This window comes from Rhopalosiphum maidis, chromosome 3 (assembly GCF_003676215.2).
Source record: "Rhopalosiphum maidis isolate BTI-1 chromosome 3, ASM367621v3, whole genome shotgun sequence".
NCBI lineage: Eukaryota > Metazoa > Arthropoda > Insecta > Hemiptera > Aphididae > Rhopalosiphum > Rhopalosiphum maidis.
Genome location: NC_040879.1, coordinates 69,842,051 through 69,857,202, shown reverse-complemented (window position 1 = coordinate 69,857,202; position 15,152 = coordinate 69,842,051). Strand labels below are relative to the sequence as shown.

Genomic DNA, 15,152 nt, shown 5'->3' with positions numbered 1-15,152 from the left:
AAAAAAAAATTACATACTATATGAAATAACTCAACTAAAAATATAAAAGCATAGCTTGTAGCCATTCTTAAGATAATAATAATAATAATAATAAGTTAATCATTTTACAAAGATTTTTTTTTTCAATTCACTTACTACAATAAAGGTATAATCAAAATATAAATTTTATTAAAAATAGTTTTTTTTTATCTGAAAAATTAAAAAAAAAAATCATAATCTTCAATGTACCATTTTTGTCCACTTAACATACTTAAATCTTTTTGCAAGTGTAAAAATAATAAAAATAAAATTAGTTGCTTTGATTTGAATTTAAACAAAATTAATGATATATTAAGAAACAATAAATCCTGTACATTATTGTACTCCACATATTGAATAAATGTATAAAATAAGTTGACGCACACATGCTGCGAACCTTCAAGAAGGGTCTTCTGGATGGCAACCAATATCTTTAGCATTGAGCCAGTCTTCATATTTTTCTGGTTGTAATCTCCTTACAAAGGTTTTCATATTAATTTTCAGTGTCTTTACAACAATGTCACGGTGTAGCCCTTTTCCCATACTCTACCTAACGGGTCGACGCAAAGTTTGTGGATTCAGCCATTTTAAACCCATGGTTGAAACCAGCATGATACCCATATGGATGGAAAAGTTATTATAAACTCTTCTTTCTCTTGTGTTATTTAAACAAATTATAAAGAAACAATTAGGATATTTTAACAAAATTTTGTATTTATAATCTTTTACCTTGTCTAATGGAACATTGTGACTAGCTAATGATTGTGGAGATATAATACACATTTTATGTCTAAGATATGCTGGACATATCGAAAAGTCTGCAGAAAAAAAACCATTAGCTACTCTTTCCAACCGCCGTCCATATGCCGGTAGTATTACGTACCTTAAAAAATATAATGCATATAATAAAAATCACTTACGTTAAAGCATATAAAAGTTACCATGACTTTGGACTTCCTTCATAAATATAATTTATACTGTATAAATCCATATCTTTAGTATGCGATGAAAATGACGAATTCCTCATCCAAAAATAGAGATAGGCTATATTGTCCCCAATCAATTTTAATTCCATAATCCTGATTGATGTAATACAATACTGTGCCAGTTTATTAATATTCCATACCTTAATTTAAGAATACATGTAATTTTTTTAATTAAATATAAATTTAGAAATATTCCTATGTATTGAATACTCACTTCAACATCTTTATCTGTAATGCTTCCTGACACATCTGCACCATATATTGGACATTTATACACTATATTTTTCCAATATTTTCTTTCAAGATCAGCATAATCAAAATAATATGGTGCATGCCATATTATAAAGAATAATATTCTTCATACTCGGGCATTTGCTTATATCGTGCTACTGGCATGGCTTTCTTTTGAATATTAAATTATTAAAATACCCCTGTTTTACCTTGGACATCCTAAAATAACATAACTTGTATAAATAAATATATAAGCAGTTTGTCACTACCTTACTACCACCCCTAAGTTCACAATACCATATTAATAAAAGTTATTTTTTTTTTAATTATCACGTTGATTTTCACGTCATGATCGCTGGCAGTTATTATTATAGCCGCCGAGTTACCAAAATTATGTATATTTCTTATATAAATTGTGGAATTTGGCACTTGGTTTATTATCATATGTGTGTAAGCATGGTGTAGAAAAAAAAATAAGTTTTTTATGGTCTATTACCTTTATATGACATTTGTTCATATGTAAAATAAACTGTTAAATTCCCATAGACATTTCTGAAAATATCATGTGACACATTTTCGGAATGACAATAAAAATGATAGATGGCTTACACGTTAACACAGTTGACAGTTGTATAACCGCCGGCAGTCGACGTGTTAAGGTTTATGTATGACTGGACTAAGAAATTATGTTAATTACATTTTTTGAAAAACAATTGACTATGAATCAATTATGATACATTAGTAAATTTGTATAATTATATTAAAGGTAGCTATATTAAAAAAGATTGTAATTTATTGGACTATGTTTTTAAAAAGAAAATATAATGGAGGAAAAGTATGACCATTACGTGGAATATTTATAGACATTTGTTGGGAAACTAATGAGAAATTTACACCATACGTAAATTGCAATTGAGTCTGGTGGTATTTGAAATAATGGAATTCTTTAGAGTTTGTCATCAAACATTTTAAGTTAACAGAAAAGTAACTCAAAATTTAAATTTAAAAACATAAATTAATTACTTGACAGATTGGTGCAGGGATAAGCATACTCATTTTATCATCGCTATAATAACTCTCTTTTTTAGGGGTCCATTCTGGTGGTGGAATAATCTATACAAAAATATAAGTTATTTTGAAAATTTGAAAAAAATAATAAGATTTATAATAAATGTTGGTAATATAACATACTTTGGCGATAGCAGCTCTATGAGCTCCCTAACTTTCCATGTAATTCACATATCGACTGAAATTTTGAAATTCAGGCCACTTTGGTCTAAATATCATAATTTTTTGTAATTCATTTTTATGAGTGCCTCCACTAGACATATCTGAAATATACAAATCACATATAATATTATTACTAAAATTTATAATGACTTATTTTTAAGAAAAAAAATTATAGAAGTTCACTTACTGAAAAAATTGAATACCAACTGGCTACTAGTTATTCTTTAAAATGGATATTTCTCTAAAAACATAGAAAATACATTTAATAATTAGTTAAAAAAAACAATGGGAGTTGGCATTTGAGAGTGATAATTAACTGCTAGCATTGGCGCCTGGAGGGGGGCATAACAGGGCATTTCGTTAATATTTTGACTTTAGTAAACATCATTTAAACATTTCAAAGTTTTTTCCTGTAATACGAGACTACCTACCTACCTATTTATTTTTTTACTTAATTTTATTTATGGGAGACTTCAGCTTTTATTTAATAACGACTAAATAACATATAACTCTGACACATTTTGTAGTTTGCAAGAAATAGAATTTTTTTGTAATGTATTTTTTGGTGTTTGATTTCATTTTGCTCCTCCCAAATAAATTGCGCCCATGACTGCTAGCATAACAAATACTCAAGTAGAAATTATGACTATTCGATATTGACAGTATATATCTGTGGTGTATTGATACGGATAAGTGGGTATACCTTCTACATGTCAGTAGATTATCGATTTTTGACTTATACCTAATGTAAAATATCATTTTACGGGTATACCCTCCTCCAAAAATGACTCGATTATTATTGGCTAATACGAGTAACAAGTAACAACACATACAATACAATAAATTGTATAGTAAGACATTAGAGGTTATTAGTTATAAACATAATACAAGAGAAAAAGTTCATTTTTTCTAGTATTATGCCTGGCGAGAACAATTTATTTATGTTGAATAATATACTTATTTCATTAGTGCGTTTACCCATAAATAAATTAATATATATATTATTTACTAATACGCCATTATATATATCCAACAGTATAAAAATAATAGACTTGAATACCTACTAGGTTAGGTAACCTAATTATACTGTACAAAATAAAAATATTAATAATAAAAGTAAAAAACACACATTCTTGGAAAAACCGAATTCTTCACTATATATTTATATTTATATTTTTACTATATTTTGTAATAATTTTTCAAATACATTTTTATAACTAACTATTTACTATGTTTTCAATTCAAATGAATTGTAATTTTAAGTGTATAGAAATATTAGTCGGTGACAAAGCTGCAGCTAACCCCAAAACGTCCTAGACCGAATCATTTGTACCACCAACCGATTTCGTACGTTTAATCGACGTAAATTCACAATTAAACTGATGTAATTCTTATAAATATTTATTATATTTAAAAATATATACTATCAACTATTTACAAAAAAAAAAATAATAACATCGTGCAACAGAATTTTAAAATATTTTTTTATTTATATGTAATAAGTATATAAAAAGGTACTACCAAACAAAACATACCTTAAGTTTTTGTTATCAGGAGCCACCTATTCATTCAGTCTTAAATGCGAGTATTGACGAGAAGACGGTTTGATATCATCCCGCTTTTTGGGCGACACGAATGCAATCGGTTTATTAGCCGGCTTAGGAGATGCGCTTTATACTTTTTAATTGTAACCTCTTCCGTCTGACTTTTGCTCTTATTTTTTTTTATGATCTCGATCCCGTGAAAAAGATGATTGATCGTTTTGTCTTGATGACATGCTTTTTGTCTAAAACAAACTGATCAAAACATAACAATATTCATTTATTTTCAACATGAGCATATTGTATACGAGTATACGACAATCCGAAATAACAGATCGTAACCAACGCTGTTGTACAAATAGACAATGGATGTGTTTGGTTTATTTCTCAAAAAGTTATTTTCTCATAGTTAGTTTATTTCTGCCTAAGATATTGTAATCTTTTGATATGTCTGGTTGTGACTTGTGAACCTCGAGGAGTTTGTAATACTGAATAATTAAGATATGTTGTACAAAAAATAAATAAATTGATATTATTTACGATTCGAAAGGGACCGTGAAACGTTTATGGGCAATATAAACTACAGTTTTAATAGGAATTAAAATAAAAATTCGAAAATATAAAATAATTAACGGTTGTCTATAAATATATATCGCGTAAATATTTTTCGTCGGACATTGTATTTTAATAAATTATTATAATATATCAACAGAGTGTAAACTTACAGATTGAAACGAGTGTTGACTGCAAAACGGACACGAATGCAAGCTGCTGATCGACACACCAAATATCCAATTCTGTTAAAACATACAATAATGATCGATATAATCGTATAGGGAGTATCGTGTGTGTAGTATAAATCATCTAAATAATTAAATGATATACCTAGAAAATGCCACGTCGCTGCTTTCTTCAAAAAAAAAAAAAAAAAACTGAATAATTCTAAACACACTATTATTATTCCAAACAGGCATTTTAAACTGTCGGCTAACACAATATAAGATCAATCGTACGATCATATCCAGCTTTATATAGTTATATACAACTTATTTAAATGACAATATTACCGACGTGGTTGGATATTTACTAGTATTTGTAGATAACAATAATTACACATTAGCGCATTTATATATTTATTTATTTATTTCATCATCGAAATAATTTTTCTGATTATATGTAAATTTGATTTTGATAATTACCAGTGCCCAACTTTTTTTTAAAGTATTTGTATTTATAGTCCCAATTTATTTTTTACTGAGTATTTAAATACTTTTTAAAATAAGTATATTATGTATCTGTACTTGTATACTTTTAAAAATTATCTTTTACAGTTTTACAAGACTGAAAAAATAATGATATTGATTTCTATATTCTGAACACATCGATGATGATGGTCAAGATAAAATCATGGATTAAACAATAATTGTGTGAGGCGTCGTGAACGGTTCGGATAACCATAGAACACGTTCTATGTGATAACCATGTTTAGCGGCAATATTGTATGGCGTATGAGCCAAACAGAATTCTCTTAATGGCGTGCACGTGAACACCGCACTGTATAGATCCATAGAAGTATTCGGTTTTGTTGGTCCTACCGGGAAATAATTTTTTTTTAGCTAATCCAGAAGTGCACATTGTTGCTGTACAAAGTAAATTAAGTGAAAAAATCATACTGTACAATTTGATATGTATAAAATATTACATCAGTACAATAACCACTGTACAAAACGATATAAAATTGATGTTATTAAAATTTAATAATATCCATGGTCATCTATTTTGAATCACATTATTTTTAAAGTATTATTGCACCAAGATATATTTTTATAGTGTAATATTACATTCATTATTGAGTTATTGTATGTTGTGTTATTATTATAAATATTTTCACCAAAATAAAATATAAATTCACAAGACTAGTTAAAAATGTCAGCCTGCGTGTGAGCTACATACTATTGTAATATATAAATACATGCATTTTTACGTATACAATTATTATGATAAAAATTCAAAGAATAAATTTCAAAAACATTTTTCTGATCATCAATTCCTATAACTTATAAGTCAAATTTGATTTTATAAATGTTGATTTTTACGGGTTGAATAAAAATTCTGCTAGTTTTAATGGTATACCAGTACAACGACATATATTGGTAAACGCTTGACACGATATATTTTTGTAAAACGAAACATCTGAACCATATAGCCTATAGCCAAATATTATATATTTTATAAATTGATACCACAATACATATAACACGTGCACATTTAACTTTTCGTATAATATAATATAAATAATTTATAGTCTGGAGGTATTGGGTTCCTATTACTCTCTAAAATGTAACGTGGACGCCACACCGTCATATGTAGTTTACCTACCTTTGTACGTGCGTTTTTTCTTTCATATTGGGTCTAATAATCCGGGCAAGACCGTTTTCGACCAATTCATTTTTTGACCAAATTTAAAATAGGTTGTTTGCCTTTTCAACGAAAAAGTACTTTCCCTTTCCGGCAGATTCACTTTCGACCGAATTGAAAAAAGGCCGGTACCCTTTTCGGCCAAAAAGAAAATTTATATAATATTTGTAAAAAAATAAAATAATTGGTATATAATATTTTATATAATTTGAATAAAATGTTGTAAAATAAAATATAGGCAATTTTTAAAAATATAAGAATATCTATAATTTATATTGACATTACTTTTGTTTTAATATGTCACAATATGTACAATATTTATAAAAAAAATATTATACACAACTATTAAGTATAATAGTAATTTATATAATATATTTAAAAATAAATAAAATAATAGGTATATGGTTTAATATATTATATTATATACCTATATATTATGGTAGTTGCCATCACAATCAAACACGACGACCACTGATCAAATAATTTATGACAAAATTTTATACATAGGTTTTAATAAATTTCGATATGTATAACATAAAATGTAGTATATAAACCTTTTGTATTGAGTAATTTTAAAAATTACCTATTCTATATCCTTATTATACTTAATAATTATTGACAAAATTGTATATTATTATTTTATTTTTGTTTATGATATTATATAAATTACTTTTATACTTATACTTATATAATAGGTATATCTTATAATAATCATAATAATATCATATAAATAATGTTAATATACAAACAATTAATTTAATCATCATTCAAATTATGTATCAAACTGATATTTCATAATAGTACATCAGTCTAAAATGTCAACAGATAATATTATTTGGATTAAAGATATAGACACAATTAAATAACGATTAAAATAACATAATGTTACTCCATCAATGATTCACTGTTAACACAAATAATTTTTGTTTGAATTAGTCATAATGTAAATTGTTAAAAAAGAGACCATGGTACTTAATTGGCTTTGTTTCTTGGTATATCTTGGCACTGAATAGGTCACGATAATGATTGTTTACTAATAGCTGATATTGAGTTCAATTTTAATTGAGTGATAAACTATAAAAAAAAGAACTCTGAGCGGAAATGTACTTTAAACCTATATTATAAACTTATAAAGGATATTATATTTTTATTTATATTGATATTAGTTACTACTATGGTAAATATTTTAAAATTTTCATTGTGTCAACTATCAAGTTAATAATAATATATACGCAGTGGTGACAAAGTCTCTGCATGGACATTTTTTTTTTTTGGAATAGCAATAAAATCACATTTAAATAATATATTATTAATATTAGAAACCAAAATAAGTTTCCAGGTTTCTGTATAAGAACAGCTAATGAGAAATCATTTAATAATCTGTTTTTTCCTTAAAATTAAAATATTAAATTATACGTGCATAAATCGAGAATAATTAAAAAATTGAACATTTCAAATAGCATAAAAATGTACTTATAAAATATTTTAAAAATTATATCGTATATTCGTATAATATTATCATATTGAAAATTTCAAGTTTGTATACTGTATAGTCTTTATTAAATTTTTAATTAAAACTAATAAAACTAAAATCAATCTTTCTAAAAATTGGTTTATCGTATTAACGATATGTATATCATACAAATTTCTCTATGGACATGTAGGATATATTAAAAATTTAATATATAATTTAAAAACGCTATTGTTGCCTATCCTATTTTGTACTGTACACAAAATATTTACACTATCTTATACGGTGTATACAATTTTAGATTTCCCGAAAACGCCTGTGAATAATGAATGTAACCTAACCTATAGCGAACTGGACGGTATACGAATATTTTTATACCGTACCGATGTAAGCGAATAAGCAACAATATTGTCGGTCGTACTATGTTTTATGATTATCGTTTACACAATTACTGACAAACCATACTATTATACTAATCATGAAAAATAATATAATACATGAGTAGTTACAACGTCTTTATATTATTTATGTATTACATGTCTACAATCTACATATTATATAAATAACTACCGCCCGCACACACGCGTGCGCTTAATCTAACGCTAATATATGATAGCTGTATTATAATATTCATTAAAACAATTTCAATTTTCGACTTAAAAGAGGCTAGTTAAATGCGAGGAATGCTGCATTCCGTGGCTCAACAACCCCAACTCTATAATTTATAATTTATACGATAAAAACTAGTCCAATTGTATTTATACAATCACGAATCTCATTAAGTTTGACCATAATTAACTTCTATTTATACTGCAATTAGTCTATGTAACATAGATATGCATTATTTCAAAAAATTTATTAACGATTATGAAAATATTTTTATCAGATATAACATATAAAGTAATTAAAAACTCATTAAAAAGCAGAATATTTTTCGGAGTTCTTAAATATAAAATTCAAATTTTAGATATACATACTATAAACATATACAGAGTGATTATTTTACCATTAACTACTTATTATTTCAAAAAATATTCATGTTTTTGAAAACATTTTATTACATATTTTATTACACTATGTTGTCATTCAAAAAAGTAAAAAAATTATAAAAATTATTTAAAAATATAATTTTTTAATAATAGCGTTGTTTTTTTAACAACTTAAAACTATGGTAAAAAAAATGTTTTTAAAAACATGAATACTTTAGAAATAATGAGTGGTTCATGATAAAAGATTCACCCTGTAAATTGTATTTATGTATGACCTGTGCATCCCGAGAACTTGCACACTAAGACTTGTGCTGTATCTATGTTGATCAACTAAGTACTTAAATGTCGAGACAGACGATTTGGTAACTTACGATTTGTTATAAATATTTCTACGAAGTTAGAGATATTGTTAGTTAAAGTCCATTAAAACTACGCCGCATCATGGGTTGTGTAAGACGCACATGAAATGCGTACCCAAGCCAAATAAACATGTTACTTTTAGTTTGTAACCAAAGGCCAAAGTTTGACACGGTACGCAACGGTCGCCGGTACAAGTATAGGTACTGCTGCAGCGACCGGTCTGTGCCTAACCAACCGCCACCACGGACAACAACACCGCCACACCATCGACTACCCACCCACGCCGCAAAGGCACAGGGTGGGACTGGAAGACAAGTCGGTTCGAACGAGGTACTGGCCACCAGGCCGGCCGTTTCGTTCTCTTGTGCGAATCGTCTTACCTACAATCATAGTCGTAATACCGCGTAAAGCATAATTATTGTGTATCCTTCTTTATGTCGTCAAAACCTGACATAGTGTCCTTTGACAACTAGCTACTGACAATAGCCTATTATGTACCGCTATTTATAATTAATAAAAATACATCGTACAAATAGTTAAATTCGTGTTATTCGTTTATGATGCTGACCGGCTCACCGCGGAATCACCGAGTACCTACTGCCATAGCTGTGTCAAGTTAATATTAATTAATAAGTACAGTTAATGTAAATGGTTCCCTAAAAGACTACGAAGGAAAAAATACAACATATTCTTTAAAAAAAATTTATCGATTAAAGAAAACAGAAGTTTTATTTGTTGACGAGTATAGTAATTTGAAGTTGTCACGTGACGTCATAGAATATATTCTGACGGCGCGCGGCGGCGTCTCCGTCATTACCGCGTATACATCGACGCTATGGCGTACTTAGATCCTGCGTGTAGCGTATATTAACGTAACAGGTAAAAGGTCACCAACCCACAACCGAAATCCGGAAATCGGAGCATGCTGGATTTTTTTATGTGAAAGGTATAATTAATTCGTGGTTTATGGGTTATTATATTTTTATATTAAAACGGAAAAAGATTAATATTTAATTTCTGGCAAGGAAAACCACACGGCGTGAAACGTTGCCTCAAATGAAGGGCACACCAACAATTCAATAATAATACCTATTGTATTATGACAATGAACTAATTAATAATTATAAATATATTTATATATATATATATTGTATTATGTACAAGTATTGTACATCACTGAGGGTGTTACGATGATTGGTAACCAGCGTGTATAAAAATAAGAAATATATGTATAATAGAATAGCACCGGTGGATGGTGAGCATAAAAATAACAACAAATATTTGTATATAATAATAATAAATAAAAATGCATAATAGCGTTTGTTCTCAGGACGCCATCGGTGATACGTTTTGTTTTTACTCGGGCGTGTTGTATGGCGAGACTAAAGAAGAAAGTATAGAAAAGTGTTGGTTGTCGGTGTATCACACGCCAAATAAACTAAGGCGACGACGTTACATAATTGTTATGAAATAATGATAAACACATTGGCCGATATAATACTCTATAGTTACATTTTATAATGAAATACTAATTAGCTCAGTGTATTAGCCGCGGTGAAAGTGCGTGTAATGTGTATGCACGCCGATTATACCGATATCGATGTTGTCTTTCGGGCGACGCGCAGTGAACCCGCGAGACGGCAGAGTGCTATCACAGAATATTTTATAATAACGAAAAAAAATTGAATTCTGACTGTTACCACTAACCGCATCACCGTCACCGCTCGTATAGGACATGAAATGCGTAACGTGTAACTTTGAAGTTTGTATCAAAATTAATATAATTATTACGGCTGCCTAAGAGGTAGTTGCGGATGTTGCGGTCGTGGATGATTTTCGAGATAAGCACATATAACAGTTGCGGTCATTGCAATTGTAGGTAATATTCAAGTTGCGAGCACAGCAAAGACCAAACTTTTACAGTGATAATAATATGAGTTAAAAAATTTAAAATTGAAATTAGATATTAATAGTAATTAGTATGATATTGTAATGAGTACCTAAAAAATGTAATTTGAAATTTGAAGCTCGCGGTTTTTAAATAGTCAAATCTGGAAATTATTTTGGTATGTACAAGTTCCATGTTTTTATATTGACGTTGACTTTAGAGCTATTAACTATTTTATGTAAGTTATATACTATACGATAATAATTATAATTGTACAGGTCGGGAACGTAAGATACGCGCGCCTGGTTACCTAATTACTTCGTAAAACGGCACGCACATACCGACCGACCTGTGTAAATGTATATAAATGTATTTAGCACTCAACAGGAGTTGGACAGGGTCACTGAGCAAAACCTGTAAGTGCTAGTGTGTGGATTTTTTGTAACAGATATTCAATCTATGCCAACCACTAACAACAATTTTGATGGCAATTGGCCTACACTTTTTTCATCTAACATCTTGATCGAATTTTCTTTTCCTAAATAATAATAATGTCCATCTTCTATAGTTCTTACTTGAGTAATTTTTGGTGTCTTTAATAATGTACGAGCATCCAGTGAAAGTTCCTTTAAATTCAATACTAATATTAATCTTTTAAGTAAGTCACTAACTGCTAGTTTTGAAATATTAAATTTTAAAGCCCATTTTGCTAGTACAGAACATTAATCTTCACTATCAATGTTTATGTTTTTTTCAATTTACAAAAGTTCCCGAACCCTTAATAATATTAAAATATATTGGTGTATTGATAAATGAGTTGTACTAATTTAAATAGTTGTTTAACGTTTAAAGAAGTTTTTAGTACGCGTAATTTAGGTACCATTTTTGATAATAATTTAACGTTGGAATTTACACATACATAACTTGGTGGGAAAGTTACGTCGGTTAACTTATAAACTCTATATATTAAGGGATCGAGTAACAAAACACACAATACGTGTGATTTATTTTGTTTTATACCAATCCATACTTCAATGTGGGTTACTAATTTGGGGAGGAACAGCAGACTGTTTTTTAAATCAACTACAAACAAACCAAAATAATATAGTTAAAAATTGCCTAAATAAATATTCCTTATCGGATTCTATCTCGCATAATTATAAAGAATTGGGTGTCCTACCTGTTAAACTTTAATGTTTAAGCTTGTTGTTTTACAACTAATATTATAACTTAATTTTTATTTAGCTACAAAAACTTGATTTCTAAAGTTCAATAAATTAATTATACATAATTTTCTACTGTAATCAACTACATATTATACCTTACTCACTTTTATTTTTCCAGAGGTGTATTTAATCATTATTATGTTATAGAAATACAATTTATTAGTAACATTTTAATACTGAATCAAATACATAGGTGCTGATCTAGAATTATATACTTCAGGTCTTAAGAATGATATATTGATGTGTGCATGTATATTATATAACAAAAAATTAGTTACTTACCATTTTATCAGTGTGTGTGTCAACACACACACACACACACACACACACACACACACACACACACACACACACACACACACGATAAAATGTATTTGTGATAAATATGATAGAGGACGCTGGTGTCGGCAGCGGCGGGCGGACTATGTACCAGGGAATCAGGAGGCGGTGGTGCGCAGCAGCTCAGGGTTCATGTCTGCTATTAAGTGCTATATCTATATATATTAAGTATTATATCTTATACATACCTGGTTGTGTTAACGGATGTGCCTCGTATGCTGGCGACCTAATGAACAAACACAGACTATTCAGTCTGTTTCGGGACATTAACTACGCCCTACTCGTCTTCTACGTTTACTCAGTTTTCTCTCTACGTTATTCGGTTTATTTCAAAGTAAATAACCTTCATATTTTTACGAGTTCAAATATATATCTAAATAATTGTCATAAAAAATGAATTTCATATCAATGATTTTCTCGTTTTTAACGTGTATCATTAACAAACACGTGGAAATACGGTAAATTTTTTCATTTTATATCGAAGAAAAAATGTAATTTTATTATTTTTTATTTATTTAGCCAAGTTTACGAAAACGAAGAAGATAGTGATGACGAAGACCTTATCCCTGATGTGAATAATTCTAATGATGGTGAAACCATGTAATTATATTATATTTATCATAATAGAATAAGTTTTAATAAAGAATATTTATTTTTATAGTGAAGATGAGATAGATTGTATATGGGACCTGCTAAATTGTATGGAGGCCGATCTAAATTACTGCTCACAGCTAAATCCCAGTGAGCGTAATACAAAGGTTACAGAAACATGGCAAGACATAATGCAACATTTCGATTTGATGGGCTTAGAACAGACAGTAGGTCTCATCCTGTTTCACGGGTCTAATTACATTGAATATGTTGATTGTGATATTGAAGGTGACCTCGGGAGGATTTTAAGAGCTGAAAATGTTGTAAGTATTAATGTCTAACAATAATATTTCTCTTATAGTTATTTTTTAAAACAAAATAATTGCATAGGAGTACTTAACAGAAGCATCATCAGAAGAAGATATTATAAATGTGTTGATGGGTTACACACAAGCTGAAGTTTTACTTCAGCTTAAATTTGAATACGAATTATTAGCCCGGGATGAAGAGGAGATTAACGATTTTCATACCAAAGTCCAGATGATAACCTCTGTATGGGGATTATCCTATATGGTTTCCAACGGTATAATAAGAAAATTATTTAACTCCTAACATAGAATATATTATATTTTAATTATTTTTTTCAAAATTAAAGCAATAAAATTAAATTTTGAAATATTTTTTATTATTATTATTATTATTAATTTTATTAGAATTACGATCTTATGATTTCATATTGTGGTGGCATATACTATGCAGCGTGAATTTCAATTGATAGTTCAAGTAGCGATGGTTTATCCGATAATGGACAAATGCTAATGTGTAGCGGATGCCTGCCATTGATATGCGGATATGCCTCGCATACCGGCAATGGACCCTAATATGTGCTAATATGTCTGCTATTAAGTATTAATACATTCTTTACACTTTTAGTAATATACCTCATACATACTATTTAAAATAATTTACATTTGCATATTATTACTAAGAATATTATATGTAGCTAATATAATATAGTATAATATATAAACGACTGTAAAGTGAAAGATTTATAAGAAGATGGCTAAGCATTATTATTTTACTCGACAATATAGGTTTCGTTAATCATTGTATAAAATTGTCACTTTACGATCGTCGACCGTTATCCGTTTATACCCACAGACCTATGTGTACCGATAATCGGTTATAGCTTATAATACAGGTTCAACAGGCAATTGTAAATTTCACTAGAATACCGTTTATACAAAAAGGTACTGAAAACAGAAAAAGTGAAAAGATCTAATATAAAAACTGCCAGTTTTATTTTCTTACCTAATGAGTATCCGGTATGTGGAACTCCACCAGTGTTCCTGAGTCTCTGCAGCCACATTAATACGTTAACATAATCTGTTGCGATTACATATTAGGTCGAAATTTCTAAAGTAGATATTGGTTTTTATTGCGTCGTTTGATTTTATACTGTTACGTAATTTTCTTTTCTGACTGCGTTTACACTAAAAAAGGTACTAGTGGCGCAGTTTACATGTGCCCAGATTTGTTACGGGCAGACTAATGGTAGAATTTTTCAACAAAATTTATCGGAAATTATAAAACAACAAAATAAGGTACTGCGAGTCTGCGGCCGACAATATCGTCCATATAATTGTAAATTATTTAAACTAACTGAAATAATATAAAATAAATAACTGAAAAATAAAATATTATTAAAACTAAAATTGTTGGGAATCATTGGTTTGACGTAATAGTTTTATATTTAAATACCATTTGACTTTCAGGTTTTGTATTCCACTTTAAAAATGTTTAAAAAAAAAAACGTTATACATCCAAATGAATATTTATTTAATTTTTACTCTACAACAAATTA

At 28.7% G+C, this 15,152-nt stretch overlaps 1 protein-coding gene and 1 pseudogene across 1 annotated transcript in view; one reads left to right on the top strand and one right to left on the bottom strand.

Moving 5' to 3' along the window:
* Positions 1-417: 417 nt before the first annotated feature.
* LOC113558244 lies at positions 418-2,564 on the bottom strand (annotated as a pseudogene).
* A 6,761-nt stretch (positions 2,565-9,325) lies between these two features.
* The window catches only part of LOC113558243, a 30,914-nt gene continuing 25,087 nt past the window's right edge, over positions 9,326-15,152 (top strand). The window contains exons 1-4 of the mRNA XM_026963726.1: positions 9,326-9,334; positions 13,182-13,297; positions 13,359-13,611; positions 13,679-13,840. Coding sequence (XP_026819527.1) covers positions 9,326-9,334; positions 13,182-13,297; positions 13,359-13,611; positions 13,679-13,840 — 540 coding nt within the window. The remainder of the gene's footprint in view (positions 9,335-13,181; positions 13,298-13,358; positions 13,612-13,678; positions 13,841-15,152) is intronic.